Source organism: Corvus moneduloides, chromosome 2 (assembly GCF_009650955.1).
Source record: "Corvus moneduloides isolate bCorMon1 chromosome 2, bCorMon1.pri, whole genome shotgun sequence".
Lineage (NCBI taxonomy): Eukaryota > Metazoa > Chordata > Aves > Passeriformes > Corvidae > Corvus > Corvus moneduloides.
Window position 1 is genome coordinate 48280022 of NC_045477.1, and position 22615 is coordinate 48302636.

At 40.7% G+C, this 22615-nt stretch overlaps 1 protein-coding gene across 4 annotated transcripts in view; it reads right to left on the reverse strand.

The window, feature by feature from the left end:
• Positions 1 to 22615, reverse strand: part of LNX2 (ligand of numb-protein X 2) — a 59530-nt gene that overhangs the window by 13879 nt on the left and 23036 nt on the right. For 2 of the 4 annotated variants that reach the window (XM_032099493.1, XM_032099497.1), the window contains exons 2-4: positions 12374 to 12905; positions 4443 to 4681; positions 3202 to 3401 (exon numbers count right to left, since the gene is read on the reverse strand). In XM_032099493.1, coding sequence (XP_031955384.1) covers positions 3202 to 3401; positions 4443 to 4681; positions 12374 to 12774 — 840 coding nt within the window. In that variant the 5' untranslated portion in view covers positions 12775 to 12905. Of the gene's footprint in view, positions 1 to 3201; positions 3402 to 4442; positions 4682 to 12373; positions 12906 to 15910; positions 15962 to 20331; positions 20989 to 22615 lie in introns of those variants that run through there. The other 2 variants (XM_032099496.1, XM_032099494.1) reach the window with 2 other exon arrangements.

Sequence of the window (22615 nt, forward strand, 5' to 3'; positions counted from 1 at the left end):
CTTAACAACCCTTTTGCGAAGAAATTTTTCCTAATATCCAACCTAAGCTTCCCCTAGCACTGTTTTAGGCCTTTTCCCACAAAGGTGACAACATGTCCTCAAAAGTTAACACCCTCTGCCATCTGTCCTCTTGGTCTCCTATACTTGTCTTCCTTAGATCTTTACACTGTTTGCTCCCCAGGAGAAGAACATGGCATGTACTTTCAGTGCCAAGCCCAGCATCACTTAAAACTGCAACATAATAGCTATAAAAAGAATGCATCCAAATCTCTGAAGAAAGCTTGTGTGTTACAATACGCCATACTTGCATTTTGTGAAAAAAACATTTAAAAAAACGGAAATCCAGAATAATGAAATTGCTTCATTAAGACAGTAGAAAAAAGGCAGTTGTACTAATTCTCAAGTCTTAACATGAACTTAGATTTTCCACAGACTTCAACTAGGTCAGAGTTTCAGACTTATAACCTGTATCACACAAAATCCAGTTGTAAATGAGAAACAGATTTAACTTTCTCTACCTACAACTAAGAATTGTGTTTGTTGTATGGCCCACTGATACAAAGATCAGTAACCTTCAGTCATGTCCTGCACTGTAAAAATAAGAACTGACAGTGCAATGAGATTTGGCAGAAAAGACGAACATGAAAAAAATTCAGCACAAAAGCTGTGTTTGCCTTGTTTTGTAAAAAACGGTTTAAAGTCAACACTAGAATTTCATCCTTAGCACGTATTATTGAGCCTTGGTGGAGGAACCCCTGCCCCCCAATTTCAGCAGATAGAAACTAACACCAAATGGTCTATACTGATTGATGTGCCTTACCTAAGCCTTTCAATACTCCCCATTGCAACCTAAGTAAAAACAAGCATGCAGCTTCTCACCATCTAATAGCAATATTAAAATTTTTTAAATATATGAAGTAATGTACAACAGCTGCCACATTTACATCACACATCTGAGCTCAGGGGCTCCCAGAAGTCTGTGCCAAACCATTTGGCTGTGGTGGTTTCCAAATGGTAAAGGGGTACTGCCCCCTCCCTGAGCCACCTCCAGCCCAAAACCCAGCACAAAGCCATAGCTGCTGGCAGCACCATGAGCTCAGACAGAACCACGGTGGTGTCCTGCTCTGCTACTGCCCTGGGCAGAGGGAAAAGAGGCATAGCTAGGAGAAATAACATTTAGAGCTGCCTCCTGCAAAAACCACTAGGGCTCATCCAGCAAAACCCTTAAATTAAATCCATTTTTATTTTTAACTGTAGTTAGCTGAAGTAAATACATAAAATATAGGAGCACTCAAAGGGCAAAGAAGAATATATGCAATAAAATGTAATTCTTCTTTCTAAAAGGCAGTTTAAAATTTCAGAATACAACAGCCTTATCACTTCTTGGGGAAAGAGATTCTCATTAGGACATGCTTCACATGAATTACAGTCACAGTCCAGCACAAAAAAGCGACAATTTGTAGAGCACTTGGAAAATGTTAGGCACCTATCTGTACCTTGCAGACAACACAAGCTTTTATGTAGCTGTTACTAAATGCTGTTCCCACAGCTCTTAAAAGGGTAATACTTCTTGTCTGATCGGGCAAGAAAATGCTGAGTTTCATCTCACAGTCCTTTCTGGCTCTTTCTTTTAGACCTTTACAGCTCATAAAAGCCCTGGAAAACATTTTCAGAAATATCCAACCAAAGTGTGCATGCTGAGCTGCACCTAAGTGCACCTAATTACAGATGGCAGAGATTGAACCTGATCATTTTAATACAACAGCTCAGCACCTGCACAGGTAAATTCAAAGAAATAAAGCTATTCTAGCTCCCCTAAAAATTTAGGTTTTGCCCTCTGTACCTCTCCCTTGGCATGAGAGGACGACTCTCGTGGACACCCACTTAGCATCTGACAGCCCCACTGCCAGGATGTTGATAGGGAAGACTCACTGCAGTTCGTAAATTCCTATTTACAGTCAATTCACTGCCATTTATGGCTTTGGAAACTGTAACTGACACCTGCCCAAACAGCAGGAATTTCCAAAGCTTCACTGGAACTCAAGCTCCCTATTCTGTCAAACAAGTAGAGCCCTTAGTATAAAAATAAATGAGGCAGCATTCAATCAGTGTCTGCAATTACTTGTTGAAAAGGCAACATCTTGGAAACCTCTTGGGTTGTTTTCTTGGCCAGCCACTATGCTTACACTCCAAGAGAGGAAAAAGGCACATTTCTCAAAAGAGACTTTATTTTCTGAAGTGCAAACTGATTTCCTTCCAAGGATAACTACTGTATTTAAGCTACTTCTATCGGCTTGATTTCAAAACAGTGAAATGAAGAAGGCTTACAACTACATTTGGACTGATCTTAGGCTGCCAGATCAAAAGCAAACATTCTTACTGAAGTAATTTTGAATTGACAATAATATATTTGTTTCAGGTGGAATGATTAAAAATAGAAGCTGGATGACTGTTCTGTTTATGCAGCACGCAGTTACTGTCATTCTGAAGTGTCCTATAAACAACCCCTTCCCCAAATATAAAAATTTAAACTTCAAAATTAATAGAATTTTATCTTTTTCTACTGCCTGTGGCTAATTACTTAAAACCAAAACAAAAATACACAATCAATCAAAACCAACTTACATTTTGTTTATTTTTTTTCTTTAAACACTTACAGCACCTGGCTTTAAATCATTCCATTGAAGGCTATCACTGAGTCTTTTATACATACTGAAAGATGCCGGTCAACTGCCTCGGCTTTTGGAAGGCAAGAGTGAAGCCAGATTAAAATAACAGTTTAGATGAAGCCAGCCTTACAATCCACAAATTGCTTTTTACATAGGACAAGTTACGCCAACTTGCTAGCCAGAAATAACCTTGGGCTCCTTCGGAATGCATGCATAAAGTTGAAATAAGGACCAAGTCCCACAACATTTAAAAACAGAAAAATAAACTTGTATTTTAAACGTTGACAACAGATGTTAGGGAGGAAAGATAATGCCAGAGACTGGTCCGACAAACAACATAAAGCATGATAGCCAAAAGTGCTAGAACAACAGGCTCTGCTCTGAATATTAATTTGCTTTCCAACTGATAATTGCAAAGCTAACATTGACACAACATAGTCTGACAAGGAAAATCTTCCATCTCATTTTAACAACAATTCTGCAAGGAGTGAATAGAAAGCAAGCAGACAGAATACGTAATTAGGTTCCATACTTGAAGTATTTGGTCTCCAGCAAGAAGTCTTCCATCTCTGGCAATGATCCCATCTCGATAAACCTCTTGAATGACAATGTTGATCAAAGGTGTTTCATTGCCACCCACTATGCTAATTCCTAATTCAATATAAGGATTGGACCGATGAATTTCAATAGTAGTGATCTCTCCTTCAGGCAAGGTAGGTGGCTGTTGATTTGCTGCCAATTATTTTTAAAAAGAAAGACAATTAATATCTTTTCTACCTCATTCGCTTTCAATAAAATAAATCACCAAAAGATAATGTAGACAGGTCACAAAGCAGCAGTTTAACAAAAAGCTAAACCAGTGCAAATGAGTCCGTTCCACTACTTGTTGAAACCCCATGCTTGTTAGAAACAGCTCTCTAATGACTTAGCAGCATCCATGCTTCCTGAAATGGGGTCATTTGGATTGGAATAGGATATTCTGAACCCTTTGGATCCCATCCTTTATAATAAATTTCATATACTTCATTGGGTCACCTGGGGATTTGCATTTGGTGATGAGGATAAAAATGTATTTTAGGGGTTACTCCACGATAACCTCTTTGTCTTGCAATTGCATTAGGAGCTGCTGTTGAGTTACTGGGTTAACTGAAGGAGCCCATTTCTGAAGCAAACATGGATACGACTAAAAAGGGAAAAGGAGAATGCTAAAGGATGGCAAATATAGAGGAAAGGGGACAGGACCATTTTCCTCTGTGGTAAGGCTCAGCACTTCCTCTCGAAAATCCCAGATGCTAAAGGTGTTACTGCTCATTTGGTGCAGCTGGATGCAGGAGTAACTCAGCTGCCTATTTTCTCGAGCAGGACAGCGCTCCATCTGTGGGAAGGCTGTTGATCCAGTTGGGGGGAAAGGGTGAAGAGGGAAAAACAAATCTCATCTTAGGAAACAACTTTTGTAATTTTACAAAGGTTACACTCCTTCTATCTCACTTGTGAAGCCAGTTCCACTAGCAGATTAACAAGAACTACTGCATCGTGACACAATAAATGATATAGCACCACAGTAGCTGGCACACACTCAGATACTTCTTTCCTTCCTGTGACTTTATCTCAGTTGTAAACTTGCACATAATCGAAACCCACTAATATTTCTCCAGAAATTGCAAAAGAAAAGAGCCGAAGGTGCACATTCACAGTTGGTAAGAGACAAGCTCTGACACTACAAATGTTTCCACATCTGATAAAAGAGACTTGAAAAGATAAGTGATGACATACTGTCTGCTACTGTGTTCTCTTCAAAAGGCGGATTGTCGATGCCGGGCTCATCTGTCCACACGGGAAGGGCGGGTGAGGTAAAGCTCTGCTCAGCTGGCACTATTCCCTGATCAGCGTCCGGAGATAAACTGCTGGGCTGCTCCAGCCCGCCGAGACCACTCTCGCCCTCTGCTTCTGCTTGCAGCTTGCTCGTTTTCCTTCTCTCCAGAGCAACCCTCCGATGGGAAGCCCCAGGACACCTGTGAAGACAACATTTGTATCATGGTTCAAGTCTGCAGCCCTATTTGTAGCAAAAAATGCCCAAGTACTTCATCAAATTAAATTAGTCTTCTTCAAAGCCACAGCTTTAAACACAGCCTTAAAAAAATATTAAACACACTGAATTTTAAGGCCAAAATATGTTTTAGTGGACAAAACCCCATTACTGCTTTCCTCACAAAACTTCTACTAGGTAGTCTTTTGGCCATGAACTCAATGTGCTATAACACCTTCTGAATGTGGACTTACTCTGTTATCATAGAACGGTTTGGGTTGGAAAGGGCCTTCAAGATCATCTAGTTCAAGCCCTCTGCCATGGACAGGGACACCTTCCACTAGAAGGTGGATTCTGTACATTTCAATTTCTGGAAGATAACCTTGCTGAAAAGATTAAACAGGATGGTCAAAAAAAATCCACAGAAGAGAAGCCCTGTTCCAAGACACAACTGGAGACCCACTGAAGCCATCTCCTTTCACCTTAGTAAGCCAGAAGAAGTAAGCATCATATTTTCCTGGGCTCATTCAAGGGATTAAAGAGATGAAAATTTTACCTATATTGCAATCTAAGCGTTGAAATACTGAAAGAAAATTATGCTTGTCTAGGAATCTGTATGAAAGGTTTAGCAAAAGTAACAGCTCTGTTCATCATCTCCTCTTGGACCAGTAGAAGGCGTTTACATCTCCCTCCTGTCTCCTGTTTTTAATTTCTGACTTCACATAGGAGGTGCAATTTTTTGTTTCCCTCATGCAGCAATGCTCCCTCAGCATTTGATGCTTCTCACTACAAACTCAGTTTTTTGAGTTTCCATTACTCTTAATGCAGTATTTTTTTTTTTTTTGGGTTATGTTTAAAAGCCTACAATAGTTTATTGCATAAAAGGGCCACAATGTTGCAAATTCATGGAAAGTCTTCATTTATCGAATCATTTTGCACTTACAGGTACATAATTAGATGTGGACATCAATCTTACATATGCCTCTGTGACAGTTCTGCCAGTGTCTGATAAATCACGTCTTACAGTATTCGATGTCCTTAAAGTTCCTGCTTCTGAAGGTGCTGACCACCTAAAAAACACTCATACTGTAGCAGTGCCAGAAAAAAAGGAATCACATTCTTGAAAGGACTCAGTGTTTGAGAATTTGGCAGATTGTTATAACAAAAGAAGAAATTATTTATTTTTGCAAGAGAAGAAATGTGTCAACAGAGTAAAAGACAGCAGAAGCCTAATGACATCCTAACTTGTTAAACCAGAATGTTTTGAGAATCATGACTCTGTTCTGACATTCTGTAAAAGGGATTTGGTAATTATATGGTTAGACTGTTTCAGCAGGGATTTTGAAGATAACCTGCTAACAAAGTTTTCAGATCCAAAGAATGTTGATAAAGCTTTTGTGACCCCCAGCCATGTTGTAAATACATGATACCTATTTTTTTTTTTTTCGATATACATAGAACGATAGAAATGGTTGTGGTTGGGCCCCATCCTGCCTGTCCTTGAACACTTTCAGCAATGGGGCAGCCGCAGATTTCTGGGAAACTTCTTCCAGTGCCTCACCACCCTCACAGAACAGAATTTCATCCTATTATTTAACCTAAATCTACCCTTTTTCAGTTTAAAGCCATTCCCCTTGACCTATCACTACATGCCCTTACAAAAAATCCCTCTCCAGCCCTCTTACATCCGTTTTAGATACTGAAAGGTGCTATAAGGCCTCCCTGGAGCTTTGCCCTCTCCATGTTTAGAAGAAAAGAAAAAAGGTAATCAAATATGCTCTGAAATACGCAAAAAAACATACATTAGAGACAGTTCACATTATGACATGATGCATTTCAGAAATAATTCCTTGGGGCTTTTCCCAAAGCAACTGCTGGTCATTTTGTTCTTCAAAGCTAAGAAAGTGTAAGCATGAAAGATGAAAATTATTTGACAGGTTTTGCTTTGTGAAAATGTTTCTATTATTTTAATGATGGAACACAACCCTATCTTTTGGCTCTGCCCAGACAGTATTTACTACAGAAAACCACTGGCACAGTGGGACTGATTGGCCAATATATCTGTCTGGTGATAGAGACACACAATTACAGGTGAAAATCACCAGGAAATTTCTATCACTGACCATTTCACAATGCAAACCTCAACATAAAAGTCCCAAAAGACCAAGAAAAATAAGGATGCTATCACTTCCCTCAGTATTTCTAACATACTTTAACTTGACGGGTTAGCCACATGCTCCCTCAAATCTTAACACGGTCAACGGGGAAAGAAAATAAAATAAAGGAACAGTCTCCAACATCACTCACTTCGGCAGCAACACAGCAAGGGGTAAATGCTCTTGCAGAGAAAACCTTTTGTCTGCTGGGAGCTCTGACAGACATGCTCTCACACACTGATTCACAAGAATTTAGGACAAAACCACCCCAAGCCGTGTGTCCTTGCTGTCCCTGAACTGCTGTGCTATAAAAGTGGTGCTCCTTCAGCAAGGAGGCAAATGAACAGAAACCAACACTGTCAGAGAACCACGCTTCAATCCCACTGAGCCTGACATCAGAGTCCAGCCTTACTGGACTACTTCCGAGAGCAAGATACTTCCTTAGGTACCACCTACCAAACCACTGTGCTGTTGTTGACTCTGACTCAGCCATCTCACAAGGCCTGAGGAGCTCAAAAGACCTGCTCGAGGTGGCAAAGCACACCTTGGAGTTTTGGGGTTTTTTAAGCTGTGTCAAACCAGGACAGCATGAAACTCATCCCTGGAAGTGTCCTATTTCTGTCAAAGCCTCCTAAACCACAGCCAGGTCCTCATCCACCCTCCTTCACAGAGCACATTCTCCCATCATTACCTGCCAGCTGATGAAAGTCATCACACAAAATATAAATAGATTTGAGGTTTATTTTTGCCAATGATGTTTAATTATCATTTCAAAAGCTAGCGTCAAGAAATGTAAACAGCCTCCTGAGCACACCTACTCAGTTCAGCGGAATCGCTTTTGCGCAGCACTGTATGAGGCAAAAAAGGGGAAAACCCCACAGATTCTACACCAAATTAACCAGTAATTGCAATAGACTCTGAATTTCAGTCTAGTATAGTGCAACTGCATTGCCAAAAAAGTAATTGTCTAGTGGAGACATTAATTCATGGGATGCCAGTTTCTAGGTCTTTAAACACAGCATGCTGCCTACCAAGCAGCCAAGCCCTGTACTGGTATTCAAGCAGATCTAAACGGAGATTTTTCCTTTTCACTTGCAACATAAAAAGATTTTTACTGGCAGTAAGAATGTATTATTCACAAACAGCAAAACCATACAGCAGTTCTAACAGTTACAAAGTGCCAATAAATCTCCAGAGGTGCACACTGTCACTAATACCAAATATCTGGGATAAAAAGCATTTTGGACTAATCTTGTAACAAGTTATGTACACAGATGGGCATCTCATGATGAAAACAAGCTTTGAAGGTTGGATTCCTTTACTCATGAAAACATTCTCATAAAACAAATTACATAAATAAGGGTTGAATTCAAACTTATAGAAATGGCATCTTGAATCTACCTACAAGGCCAGAATACCTTGTCTAGGAGCAAGAACAAAGGCAGGACTGTTTTAAGAATATTTAGAAATTCCTTAATTTCTTTCATGAAACAAGACGCTCAAGAGAAAGATTCCAACTCAAACTATTCTATGCTAAAGCAACTGAGTGATATTATTTAATGGGAAGATTGAAGGGCAGTTATTCTACGGATGTAAAATTAGCTTCAGCTTATATTCCACTTCTTCCTCTACCCTCTTTAGCACCAGCTTCTGCTCAGTTCTGGATGGTGACAAAGTATAGCTTTTACCTTCAATTTTTCTTAATTCATATCAGACAGAGAAGAAAAATGGCTCTTTTTGTTTGGTGGGTTTTTGTTGGGTTTTTTTTACTGCCAAGTCTGCTGGATTTCTCATTTAAAAGCTGACTTCTTGGAACACTAGCAGCAATCCCTCTTTGCTGATAAAAAGAGCTTTCATACAAAATTAAGATGTAGTTTACAGGGTATTTCTGTGGAATAACAGTAGGAGCTTGAAAAACACATTTGCTCACTGACTACTGAAAAGAAAGAATTCATTGTAACCTAAGCCATCAGCTTCTGCCCAGTCTAGTGGTTTGATAAAAGCAAACACACTAAATAACCTCAGACCAGTTGCACTAAATCATTTTCCAAGCAGGAGCTGTATTTAAGCAAAGACTGCAAAGAAGCAACCCAAGTGCCTTTGCTATTGCTCATAAAACTTTGCCAGCAAAACGACCTTAAGCAGTAATTCTGGCAAGATTTACAGCTGCAATTCTAAGTAAAACCTGATGCTGCTTTGGAAAGTTAAGTGTCTGGGGGGTTTTTTTTGACAGGAAAAAAAAGAAGGGAAAAAGAGAAGAAAATGGGGGAAATGAGGCACCAGGAGTTACCTAGGTTTAGGAGTCAGAGAAGACTAAGGAAAAATAAAGAAAGAGTGGTTTTGGTGCATACTTCTCTCTCCCACCCAAGAGCAGCTTACAACGTTGTCAACAAGCTTCAGAGCAGAGAACAACCACAGATTGTTTACCTTTCAAGCAATGGATAGAACCCATAGGGCATGGAAAAACTATCAATCTGTTGCCTATCCACTTACTCAAAAGAGGGTTAAATCCCATAGATCCTCTTCACTTCTGGTGTTTGAAGTGCCAGGCAGGGACAGTGCTTGCAGCTAACACAGGAGAGGGTGGGAAGAACAGGACTCACCAACACTGTCATAAACACCAAAATAACTGGGATTGCCATGATTTTATATGATAAAATTGTGTACCTTTACAACTTGTTTTCCCATGGCTTTTGTTACTCTAAATCCATATATTAAGCATGCTGACACACAATGAATAGCCCAATTGTTTCTTCAATTCCAAAAAAGGCAATCCTATATAAAGTTCAAACTTAACTTGACATAAAATTATCTGCAATGTTTCCCAGTCAGAAAAATGTCTCCATCCAAAATGATAACTTAAGCTACCATAGGGAAATACAGGAGGTGAAAGCTAAAGCCCAACTCAAAAGCCATGAACACAATACCTGACCCTCTCATTATAAAGTTGTATGAATTCCACAATATGTTTTTGTACAATGGACTTTTTTCAGTTCTGAAAAACCCGTAAGAATTTAACCAAATTGAAATTGTACACAGAAAATCTCAGTAACATTTTGTTGGATTTTCTTCTCATAAATTTACCTTTGATATTTAGAAATCACAGAATCACAGCATTAACTAGGTTGGAAAAAACCTTTGAGACCATTGAGTCCAACCCATGACTGAACACCACCACCATGTGAACTAGATCATGGCACTGAGATCCACACCCAGTCTTGCCTTGAACGATTACAGGGAATGAAACTGGCACTTACTTTACCAAACATTAACACATTTTCTATACCAAGTGACTGAAAAACAGTACATTACTCATATGGTTCTTTCCTTTAAATTGTATTACATGCATTGTGTTTAACTTTAAAAACCAAATTTGCAAGTGAATGTAACGAAACTCAAGAGTTTAAGAAATCAAGAGTATTTTCTTTGTGCAACAAGGTATCATGGAGTGCAATTAGTGACTATGAAGTAATCAGGTTTGTGTCTGATGCCTCTCATCTCCTTGTGGGAGCATCTTGAGGTAACCTTACAGTCTGAGGCACCTGGTGGATACAATGACATTTTCTTCCATCTTTTATGTTCAAATGGAGGCAATTAAAAAAACACTGGAAAACCCCAGTGTGAAGGTTTTTAGACAGTGAAAATTAACCAGCCATACTGCTTTTCTCAGAAACAGAAACCAGCTCACGTAAAGGCGTGTTGAGACTGGTTTATATTAATCAATGCTGACAATTACAATAATACTGAATTTTGTATTTCTTTCCTAAATGTAATGATCAGCAGTAGAATTTTACTGGATTCACTAATCCATATAGAATTAAATTCAAACTACGCAGTTACTGCCATCATTTATGTCAGCAATGACAATTTAGAGGTGTTCAGATGTTTGCAAATAAACTTAATTGGAAACTGTAAATCACCATATACTCAAAACGTGTATCAGCCAAGATAACCAAGACAACAGAAGGAATTGAAAATGAGCAGCCTTCTGCAACGGAAAGCTTTTTTCCAGTTGACAAACAGGAAAAGCCTGTGACTCAGCTCACTTGGATTCCATAATAACCTTGTGCATTAAGTAAATGGATATTTCACATATACTTAAAGAGGGCATACATAGTGTTCTATGTACAAATAAACTACATGATCCTGTTGTAAACAGCCCTAATATCATTCAAGAAGATGTCAGCCAAGGAAAAAGGACTGAAGAGGTGAAGGATATGACCGTGAGAAACCAGAAGACGAATCAAATATTTAGCAGCAGTCTTGCTAGCATTTTGCTTTTTATTAAAATTGAATCCGTTTAATACCAGGATTATAAATCATGAAATAGTTAGGCCTCCTCATGACCCCCAAGTCATCATTTAGATCAGAAACTTGCCACAAGGAAACAAGCAAGTGCTTAAGCTAACACGGAAACCACATGGAGAATTTAAAGAAGATAAAAATCTAGAGAGAAAGGCTCCTCATTAGTCCCTGTACCTCCCTGACATGGACACCATACTACAACAATGAAAAATACCCAGGCAGATCCAGGCTCACCACAGTCCACAGGGCTGCTGCATGTTCTGCACGCCCAGAGTCCTCCCAAGCTCTGAATCCCCAGAATGCTCAGGATGTGTGGAAAAAGGAAGAGGGCACACTGGAAGTATGAATGCAAACGAACAGTTTCCAAGGCAGATGGTATCTGTCCTTTTCCCCTTCTCTGCAGAGCACTTGCCTGCACGCACACCCACACCACGCACATGCTCCCAATGTCCTCTGCAACATCACTGTTCACCTGAAGATGGTCTCCAAGAGTATCCAAATGGACAAAGACCAAGACCTGGAAAGGAGTCCATGGAGAAGGTCTGTGCACCTCTCAAATGAACCCTTCTGTCTGAGTGGTCACCAGTGTCACTGGACTGGACTAAAGGCAGGCAGAGAAGGCCCACCAGTCCTGAGAGATACCATGTCCATCTGCCTACCTCAGAACCAATTCTGATGTAACTATTCCTGATGAAAATTTGTTTAACGTGTTCATAAACACTTCTAAAAATGGGGAATGGACAACTATCACCTAACCAATCTATGCTGGTGCCCAACCATTGTAAAGCTTTTTTTCCTAAAATCTGAACTTAATATTCTTGCTCCTATTGCACCATTTCTCTCCTCTTTGCAGACAGAGTCTGCACATCTCTTAATTCCCCCCCCCCCCCAGCTTTCTTCCCCCTAATCAACTGCCATTGTATTTTATTTTTCTTGATAAATCATTTTCTTCAGACCTCTAATGATCTACGTCATTCTCCCTATGGCTATCACCAAGCATTCTTCACTATTTTCTGGTGTGATGTACAAAAAAAGGGTAATCCAGTGCATTGCCTGTGCACAGTTACAGACTGACCATTTCCTACGGTCTTTTGCCGTGAATTTAAAAGCCACCACCAACTCTCTCCCCCTCTCCTGCCCCCAATTTCTACTGGTACACAAACTGGCCACAAACAAGGGTGTAGGGAAAATGCAATGCAAGCACCTGCAGCGCTCACCTGTTTTTAAGATGTGCCGCTAGGTCACATCGCTGCATCACTTCCTGACACACAGAAGAGAAGGGGCACAAAACAAAGAGCTTGTCTAACAGTTTATGAACGAGGATGCTGGATTTTTTGCAGAGTTTAAAATGGAGTCTTTTTCGATCCAATGGGCAGAAATCCTTCTCCTGCAGAAAGTTCCTTAGGCACTTGTAGCAGAAAGTGTGTCCACAGGGAGTGTCCAATGGCTGCAACAAGGGCTGAAGGCAAATGTGGCAGACCAAGTCATCATCCACTTCATTCTGGTAGTTGTAGAGATGGTTCTCCCTTGTCCAGTGCTGCTGGCCACACTCAAAGCACAGAGGGTTCAAGGAGGCATTCTGCTCCACTGCAGCCATGTCATCACCTGTAGTCCCCATTTTACAGCTAAGAAGGCTGACGGATCCTTCTCCTCTTCCTTCTCATAGGATGGGGATACTCATGTAAAGCTCACAGCGAAGCAACTTCTTCCAGGGTGACCTATATATGCTCTTCAGTCAAGTGTCATTTTCTACAACAAATAAAGAAATAGAAATTATTCATTTTACAGGAAATATGGAAGTTCTCTTCAAAACATTTGACTTCTGGGTTTACCAAAATACAACAGCTAGATAGATCGGGGAATATTCCTGTTTTCTGTGAATTTGTCATAGAAAAGAACAACAAAAAGTCCACAAATACGAATCCTTCTACAACACAAACATTTTACGGCTTCATAAGGGCTGCTGCAGTGCACAGTCTTCACCTGCAAGATGACCATTTTGTGACAGCAAGGACACCACATTATGCATTGTCACACTTAGAAGCATGCAATTAGCAGCTGGCAGAAAAATACCTTATCGTGGAATGATGGTTATATGACCAAATAATTAAATGTGTTCTTTAATATGAGATAACAATTTTAATCTGGTTCTACTCTATTTTTAGGATTTTGACTATACAGAATATTAGATTATTAGCAAAGTTCTAAATACACTGCATTGAAAATAACAGCAAACGGCTTACCCTGGTTCCTTCCATTAGTAATATTGCAGATATATCATCACTTACTTCTAGGTTTTCTCTGTGGATTGCTACATAGTAAGAAGGACTAAGTAATCCTTCTTATTGCTACACAGTAAGAAGGATTCTATCCAGTACGCCCCATCTGATTTAGTACAGAGGCCAGTAGTAAAAATATGGAATAAACTAGTAATATGAAACTACGGATTTCAAACAACTTCCTTGTTTTGCTTTTTACCTAACAAAGTTACAGCATACTCAGTATGGCAAGAAAGGACTGTAGGTCTGTCACCATGGGATTTATTTTCTAAACTTTTTATGTTATTAAACTTTGCCCCTCTTAAAATAGCTGCTTGGGCAGGAAGTTGTGCAGCCATCAGTCTGCAATTTCAAACACTAAATCCTTATCTCTCCCAGCCTTATTTACCCTTCTCTCCCTTACAGAATCACATTGCCTGACACACACAGCCTCATGATTTAAAAAATAAAACAAATTTCCTCACAGTCTTAAGACACCTCCATCTTTGTTAGTTTTGGTAAGCGTTCTCACTTGCGAGGGAAGGAAAAAAAAATCAAATCAGAGCAATGCTTACTTTGTGCCTAAATTCTTTATTGCAATTCAGCAAGCAACACTCATGACAGACCTACTGTTTTCTAGCAGAGTAGTAGTCTAGGTATCAGCCCATCATCTTTATTCTGGCTGTTGAAATGCAGTTCTAAACATATTCTGAAATTCATGTGGAACACATACATTTCCCCGTCTTACATTCTATGAGATTCCCTATTTTGATTTTTGCCCCTTAACCTCACACAGACAAGCACAAGACTTAGAGCACATTTTACAAGGATTATTATATCCTTTGACGCAAAAAGGATTAAATAGTAATTTGTAATCCAGGCTCCTATTCTGCCATGGAAATTGATGCTCATCATTGCCCTGTCTCGTAGTAGATAATGTGCACCTTCTGGAAAGGATTTCACAAGGGAAGAACATAGCAGTTCTTTGTTGCTGGAGACTAAGAATGCAAAATGAGACCCCAAAAGAGATTAGTCAAAAAACCAGTCTTAAACATATTATGTAAGAGCTCAAAGACTGGAGAGCAGATAAGGAAAGCAGCGCAGGGGGCCCTCGTGCTCAAACCACAGCTCTCTCGCTCTGCATTCATGCTGCTGGATTAATGCAGAAGGGATGAGACCCACCTAATGGCTGGTCTTTATGTAATGCAAAATAAACCAGATAAATGTTCTAGAAAAAACACAGTACTGATTTATGACTTTACCAAATTATTTTGTCACTCAAGGCACCAGGGGAGGAATATATGGCATGAGTTGTATTGTGCTCGGGGGTACCTGCAACACCAACAGGCCCTGCAGAGCAAAGTGACACGCAGAACAGGCAGCAAAAACCACTATACGAGTGTGCTGTCCAAACTGTAGACCTGTTGCTACTACTGACTATGACCAGGAATCTCCCTCCTTCTCCAAGCAACCAAAATCCCAACAAAGGACCAAGTCCTGTTACACAGAATCATAAAATATTCTGAGTTGGAAGGGACCCATCAGGATCATCGAGTCCAACTCCTGGCCCTGCACAGAACACCCCAAGAATCACACTGTGTGCCTGAGAGCATTGTCCAAACTCTTCTTGAACTCTGTCAGGCTTGGTGCTGTTACCACGTCCCTGGGGATACCATTCTAGTGCTCAACCACCCTCTAGATGAGAAACTTTTTCTTGATATCCAACCTAAACCTCCCCTGCCTCAGCTTCATGCTGGTCATGATGAGTGCGGATATCAGTACTTGCCCCTTGACCTTCCCCCATGAGGATGCTGAAGACCATCAGCGAGGCTATGGAAAAACCCAAGCACCATTCTGTGCACTGCTGTACTGGAGATCCAGTTAGGACCCCTGAGAGTGAGCATCCCAAATTCACCTCCTTGAAGGCTTCTAGTGTTTCTATCCTTTGAAGTCAATGTAACTCACATGGCAGTCTGTGACAGAGCACAAGGCAGTGTCATACAGTAAATACACCCATGAGGTATTTTGACCTCTATGACTGGCTATGGTCAAAGATACCTCTCTTTTAGGAGGTTGTAATTAAATCCTTTTCTGTGTTAAAAACTTTAGCAAGTCTCTATAAATTTTGAACAAAAGGTAAAAGCAGAGAAGTCACTGAGCAACCAGGCATTCACTGCCATGTTATAATGACAAGCCTTCTCTCTTAGAGAAGGTACACCCAGAGACAGGCTCTACTTACTGAAATCACAAGAGCTTGTCACTTTATTGCCCACCACTGCAGGAGGTGAGCAGACACACCTGTTCCTAGGGCTGACCCATCCCAGTGTCTGAATGCTGCTGGTGCAGGGACAAATGCCCTGGGCTGTGCTTTGCTGCAGAGATGCTACCCTGGGCCAGAGACAGGCTATTCCTGGTGGCAGCCGACATTGCCTCGGTGCTGCCAGTGCCCCGGTAGTTTAAACCATCAATAAATGCCATATAAACTAAGTCCACCACCTCTTCTGCAGTGGATGTGACCACCCTGCCACCACCTCTCTGCCAGCAGTGCTGTGGAAGAAAGGAATTGTGGATTACAGCATGAAGATTCAAAAGAAAAAAAAATCCCACTGGCACTACCCAAAAAACCCCAAACCAACAAAAATAAATAAATAAATAAAGACACCCCCACCCCCCCCCAAAAAAAAAATTTAAAAAATCAAAATTTCTTTACTTTCACACTGCTGTGCTGTACTTGGGGCAAGCCCATTCCATGACTGAGGAAACAGTCACCAGGAGTTTTATTGTTCATACGCTGTGGCTGACTCATTATTGATCTAAGGACTTTTTACCATCTGTTCCCAGCGCAAAATATCAATTTATTTACAAAGTTCACAAACACAGAATTTGTGGTCTGAGCAACAGCTGGGATGACTAGCCAGGACTACACTTCCCTGATGTAAAGTACTATATCCCTGAAATCCACAATACCAGAGCACTGCCATTTAAAATACCCTACTTCGACCCTCTTTCTGCATCCCTTATATTATTTTCTGTATCTCTTATCACAGCAGATCACCAGCTCCACAGGATGATAACAGCCCAGGAAAGCTGCAAACAGGAAAAATAACCAGAATTATAAAAAATATGAAGTGGGTAAAAGAGGCAGCCAGGCCTGTTATTCAAGTCATGCAATTCCCTAGAAAGTAATTTTCCCAGGACTTCATTGAAACAGTCAAATAGTGCAGGTGGTGCCCTGCTTTCAGTTTTAAATTACAATCTACTTGGGAACTGGACAAGACTGGACATCCAGCTGTGCAAATTTTTATTTTATTTTTTTAACTGGAGTGTGTGCAAGAGAAATTTTATAGTGAAAAAGACAGCCTTATCCTTAGGCCTCCTCTAGTTCTGATTTATTGATTCAACAAACATTCTCTGGAGAAGCTCGACACATTTTTACAAAAGCAGAAGATGTCAGTCTTTATACCTACATCAGATTTCACAATGTTTATTCCTTCTGTCTGAATGGGCGCTATTAAAATTAAAAAAAGCAAACCACAAGCAAACTGGAATTGTAGCAATAATTTAACCTTTTAACTGTAGTTGTCTTTACATAAGTCACAAATAATTAACACTAGTTCCAGTTTGAAGTTAATGGAAACATGTATTTTGCAATTAATAGTCGCAGAGATTTAAGCAACCTATTTCTAAAGTATCTTATTAAAATCCTAGAGATTTACAGCCCATTAACTGACTGTTCAAAAAACCCAAGTATACCCCAGAAGTAAACAACTATGCAAAACATCCATCTTACTAACTAATCTCTTTAAAAATTACCTTTAATATACCCCAATTTTCTATTTTGTTTACAACTGTCTATACAATTTTCTCAACCAAAAGCAAATGTCAAAAGAACACCCTGAGATGAATGACACCCCTGTTCCTTTGGAGGACTCCATTGTCCCTGTATCCCAAAATAGCTGGGATGCAAATCTCATTTCTGCACCTGAGAACTCTAACCAGAAGGGATGTATTTGCACAGAGATCTCTCTAACCATTGAATCAATGATTAATTTCTACTGTGTAGTTTAAAGCAGCTGCAAGTGAAAAACTGTCCACTTGTATTTTCCCCTTGATTAAAGGCCACTGGGTATTGGTTCTCCTCTTCATCCCAGAGGAGATGAGATCGCAAAATTTTGCTGCCTGCTGGCATCACAGGAATGCCTTAGTATAACCCTTCCTTATCCCTCTCCAGTATGGAAAGGGAGCATATGGAAAAAATTGTAACAGCCACAGCGAAGGTTTCATGTGACCCTGAATTCAGGCAGTCCTGTCCTGGGCAGGCAGATTTGACCTTGCAAGGCAATACATAACACACAGCAATCAATAACTCTGAACAACAGCACAGCCGTCACCCTGGATTTCAGGAAAGGTTGGCTTAATTTTAAAATGTCACAGGATTTCCAAAATCTGTTCTCCGTGGCCCCTGACTGCCTAAGGTAACTAGGAAGGGTCTCGTAATTCCCAAATTCCCCTGCTTCATTCAAATGCCACAGCTGTGAAAAGGCTCTCTGAGCAGTCAGGAGTGGATCGACATAAGCCCCAGGAAAGGGTAACTAGACAGTGGTTAAAACCATTGCTTAAAACCACATCATAACATTAATTAAACATTAGTTCTTAGTTCCCAGTCCAGTATTCTTCACAAAATTACAGAATCAGGCTGATGACTTCTAACTGTTCTCAAAGCAGACCCTAGCTTAAGTGGAAGAATAAAAGACAGAAGAAATTAATAAAAAACATAATGAGAATAAATAGCTAGCAAACATCACCACAGGGGAAAAATGTTATTTCCCATCTCCCAATAAGCGTGACCTAGCTCATTAGATACAATCTCTGCTTTAATATTAAAGCCATATAGCAAACAAGTGATCCAACATGTATTGACTTTACGTATCTATGTTAATCATACTGATATCCAAGGGCTGCACTGCCTTCAAACACCAAATCCCGATCCAATCCTTGTCCAAGTTTATGAGGCAATAATCCTGTTAGACTCCTCCTCTTTTGAAAATGCAAACAAATGAAATTTTTGTCAAAACACGGCACCTGGCAGCTCCAAGTCAAAAATCTACAAGAGATGGACAGAGCACAGCAATTAGCCTGGGACACTTTCTGCTAAAGCTGCAGCCCCACTGTCACTGCGTGCCAGTTATCCAATACACCTATTTTTTGTGCTGATGAGCAACCTTTTCCATGTTTTTAAGTTGTTCAGCAGAATGACTGGAATTTTTACATTCAAACTAAATAATATTGTGCCTGAATGGTGACTTTGTTCCACTGAACCACAATCAGGCAATGCTGGGCTTGCAGTAAAACCATTCCTCCAGAGATTTTTTTTTTTGCCTCTTTGCTAGTCTTTTTGTTCCATCAAAAGAATGCCCTCACAGACAAGGAGTCAGCCCTACACCAGGTGTTGATGTGGCATCACCACTGCAAAGGCAATAGGTCACAGGTGACAACTTTCCCTCCCTGCCCCAGGGGTGAGGGTTTTTATACGAAATTCCTCAAAAAAAAAAAGTGCGCACGCATTCCCTTGCTGGGTATTTTCACAGTACAGCATTTTTCAAGGATGCAACATGAAACCCTGCTTAGAGCTGACAAATAAGGAGCGTTTGGGAAAATTAACAAGACTGTAAGTTGTGTTTCGTATTTGTGGAGTGCTGCGTTTCCGTGGCAACTGGGGGCTATGGGCTTTAATTACCATCGCCACATTAAGGGTCCCTGCTGTCCAGGGGTGTGAGACGCTGCCAGGCAGGGGGACCAAGGAGCGCTGTCTGCGCTGCCCTCTCTGCCCCACAGCTGCTTGCAGAGGTCGAGGGGATCTGAGCAACCAGAAAGCGAAGAGATGCTTGGGAAAGGGAAACCGAGGGGAAGCACAAGACTGACCATCCTTAGGAGAGATGATGAATGATGCCCACCTCCCAAAACCACCACCTCAAACCCAGGAATGCTCAACATGAGGGGATGACAGGAAAGAGGGACTTGGTGCCCAGAGATAAAACAAGCAGGCAGAAGGTTTTGCTCTACCAGACAAAGATCCTGCTGCAGCCATCTTCATGGCACAAATGGAATGGCTTCTATTTTGAGACCAGGAGATTAAAATAGCTTTACTTTCGTCAAATTGGTCTCGAATGAGACAGGAAAGATAAGGACTGTGACTATACAGAGGTCCCTGCAATGAAATATCCATTCTTTATTGCAAATACAGAGCTACATCCGATAAATCATCTCAGAACAGAAGAAAAGGAGGCAATTATGAATCTTTAACAACGATACATCTACACATCTACAGATTAAATTTTGCACAGTCCTACTGAACAAGAGTAACGCTGAAAAAGGAGGAAGTAGGACACACAAGCCAAGCTAGATGAGAGCCACCCAGGTTTGGATGGCCAGTCAGCTGTCCTGGTCTGCAGGAAGCACAAACCCCACTAAAGAACCTGAACTTGCACCCTCTTTTCTCCAGGCATTGCTGCCCACCCTATCAAAGTGTTACTCAAGTATTTGCCTTTCTCTGCCATTATGTTTCATAAGAGAGGTAGGAGATGCCTTTACAATTTGCAAGAAGATCAATTTTCTGGAGGTACATTAAATTTTCTGTTAAGTGGAAAGGGATGTGCCTGTTTCTGGGAGCTAATCCTGCTCTGTGTCAGCAATCATCCCATGGCAAGAACCCCCAAACACAGGACAAGAACCTGGGAATCAAGATGCTCCAAGGACTCTCAACAATCAAGCAGGTTTGCAACTTTTAGGTTTAAGTGCATTAAAAAAAATCTGCAAGAAACCTCCAAATTCCTAAACTCATTTCTGGATTTTTGCAGCAGCGAAAAAGTAAATAGAAAGAAACAAAATTAAATAGAAATGAAGAAATGCAGACTTACCCGCCAGGAGACCCAAAACCAAATTTCCTTCCTAGCACCAAAAGAATAAGGAAAGCAGTATTTAATTACTGCTGCTGTAACAGGTGGCCTTTTATATCCAGTGGAAGTGAAAAAAGTTCCCCAACAGTCAAAAATCCATGAAAAGGAGACAATCAGTGAGGCTTTCTTCTCGCTGATGGAGCAGAGGAGAAAAGCAAGAAAGAGTAAAACATTTGCTTATCTGCCATGGATATTTTCTGCCGTGCAATCTGTCCACCAGCCCTTGCCATATGTGCCACCCTTTCTGCTGGGAGAGATGAAGGCAGCAGAAAGCTGTCCATCAAGATGCTAAACCTTCTGGAAAGCCCTCCCCTACGCACTTTGCCCTGAAACGGGGACTTCTGTGGATGAACAGAATACACTTAACTAGATTAAACGCAGCTCATTCCTGGATATGTGCAGAGAGAACTTGATTTGATTAATTCAGATTTTAAGGAGCAGTAGTGATTCAAAGAAAATAAAGGAATCGGAGAGCTATGTTCCCTTTTTCTGCACTTCTTTATAACCAGCCCCCATCCCTACGGGTGTGCATGGAGGAAATCCAGGGAGACAGCACTGGGATTAATCACGAAATAGCTTTGATGACAGAGAGAAGCTGGGGGTGGAGGGGTGGAAAGGATGAAAGAACTTTCTGAATAGTTAAATTGTAGGACTTAACTATTTTCAGGGAGAAACACCATCCCATATCTTCCTTCAGGCGTATGCCACCTTGCACAACTTGTTACAGCTGGTTTCCCCCATCAATCACAACTTGAGTGATGATGAAAGCTATTTTCGAAGGTTAACTATGCTGTTACTAAGCAGTTTTTTAGCTTAGACGTCGCATGAAAAAAATGAAGCTACCTCCTAAGCTAACAAAAAGCTCCAATCTCTTAGAAAACAAGCATTTCTAAGATCTGTGCAAGATAGAGCCAAGAGGACATGGTTTAGAGACAGCTCAGATAAATTATAAGCCACACACTGTCATCCTTCTGCAGGAAAGGAGGCAGAGTCCTCTGCAGGAATGAGTGCTCATGGCCTGCAAGGAACCCATGGCAACCCATGGCCAGAGGAAGAAACTTGGAAGTACAGCAGAAAGAGTGCAGAGGATGCTCTAGACTTGGTCTGAAGCTGGCGGCTTCAATTTTCAGCCTCAACCTGCCAAATCCCAGCAGCTAAGGAACATCACTTGATGAGCTATGGCAACCCCCTAAACCGGTCTGCCCTGCCTAGAGACTGCTTATTTTCTCCCTAATAAAATAAAACAAGTATCACCACATCAGAACTCTCAAGAAAAAGAAGAAAATAAGAGCTGCCTTAAGCCCACAGGCAAAAGAGTATTTAGCTCAGGTTACCTAGGTGCAGGCCGAATTATAACTTGCCCATGAGCAGTGGTATTGCATGCAGAGTGACCGACTCACCACCACAACTGCCCCGCTTGGTCTGCAGCCCAGCACAACCAGGGATCAGAGAAAGCTGGGCTGGCTCTGGCCATCCCTTGGCAAGCAGGTGACTCATTCCAAAAAGCACTGCCATGCCTGAGTAGTCTCTACTCATGCCTGGGAATTATGTTAGGATGCCATGCAGTAGCCGTCATTTGAATTAACTCCACAATAAAGGCAAGTTCTTTGATTCTTAACACTTGAGGATGATGGCTATGCCTCTCCCTATTAAGTCTGCTGAAGACATTTCACTTTGCTGCTGTCCATAACTTAATTTCCAGTTAATTTCCAAGAGGAACTTTCCTTCTGGTAAGTGTAAAAAGGTTATTTTCAGAGCCAGCTGCCTGACCCAGCTTTGGGCACACAAAAAAGGCAGAACATTACTTGCACTAAATACCTCCATATTATTTTGTAGGATGCTTTTCAGAAATTAAAACCTTTACACTGAGACCTTCCAGTTAGGCTACCTGTCATACTGCAACAGATGTACTCTGTACAGATACTGAAAATAAATGGCTCCACACATCAGCAAAGTTTACATAATAAGAACATGTTAGATCTAGAAGTTGTAGTCTTAAAATATACAAATATTATCTTAAATTAAACCCATTTAAATACTTTGTATGCAAACAGGTCTTTACATACACAGTAGACTACTGCTTGATCTGAGGCCTCCAGACAGGATTCAGAAAAGGAAGTGGACATTGAGTTGACTATGTAAAATCCAGTCTGATTATACGTATTTTACAGACACAAAGAATATGGAAGCAAAGCCTGCATTTGTTTTTAGTCCTGCTGTAGGAATCATATATTCTCCACTTCAG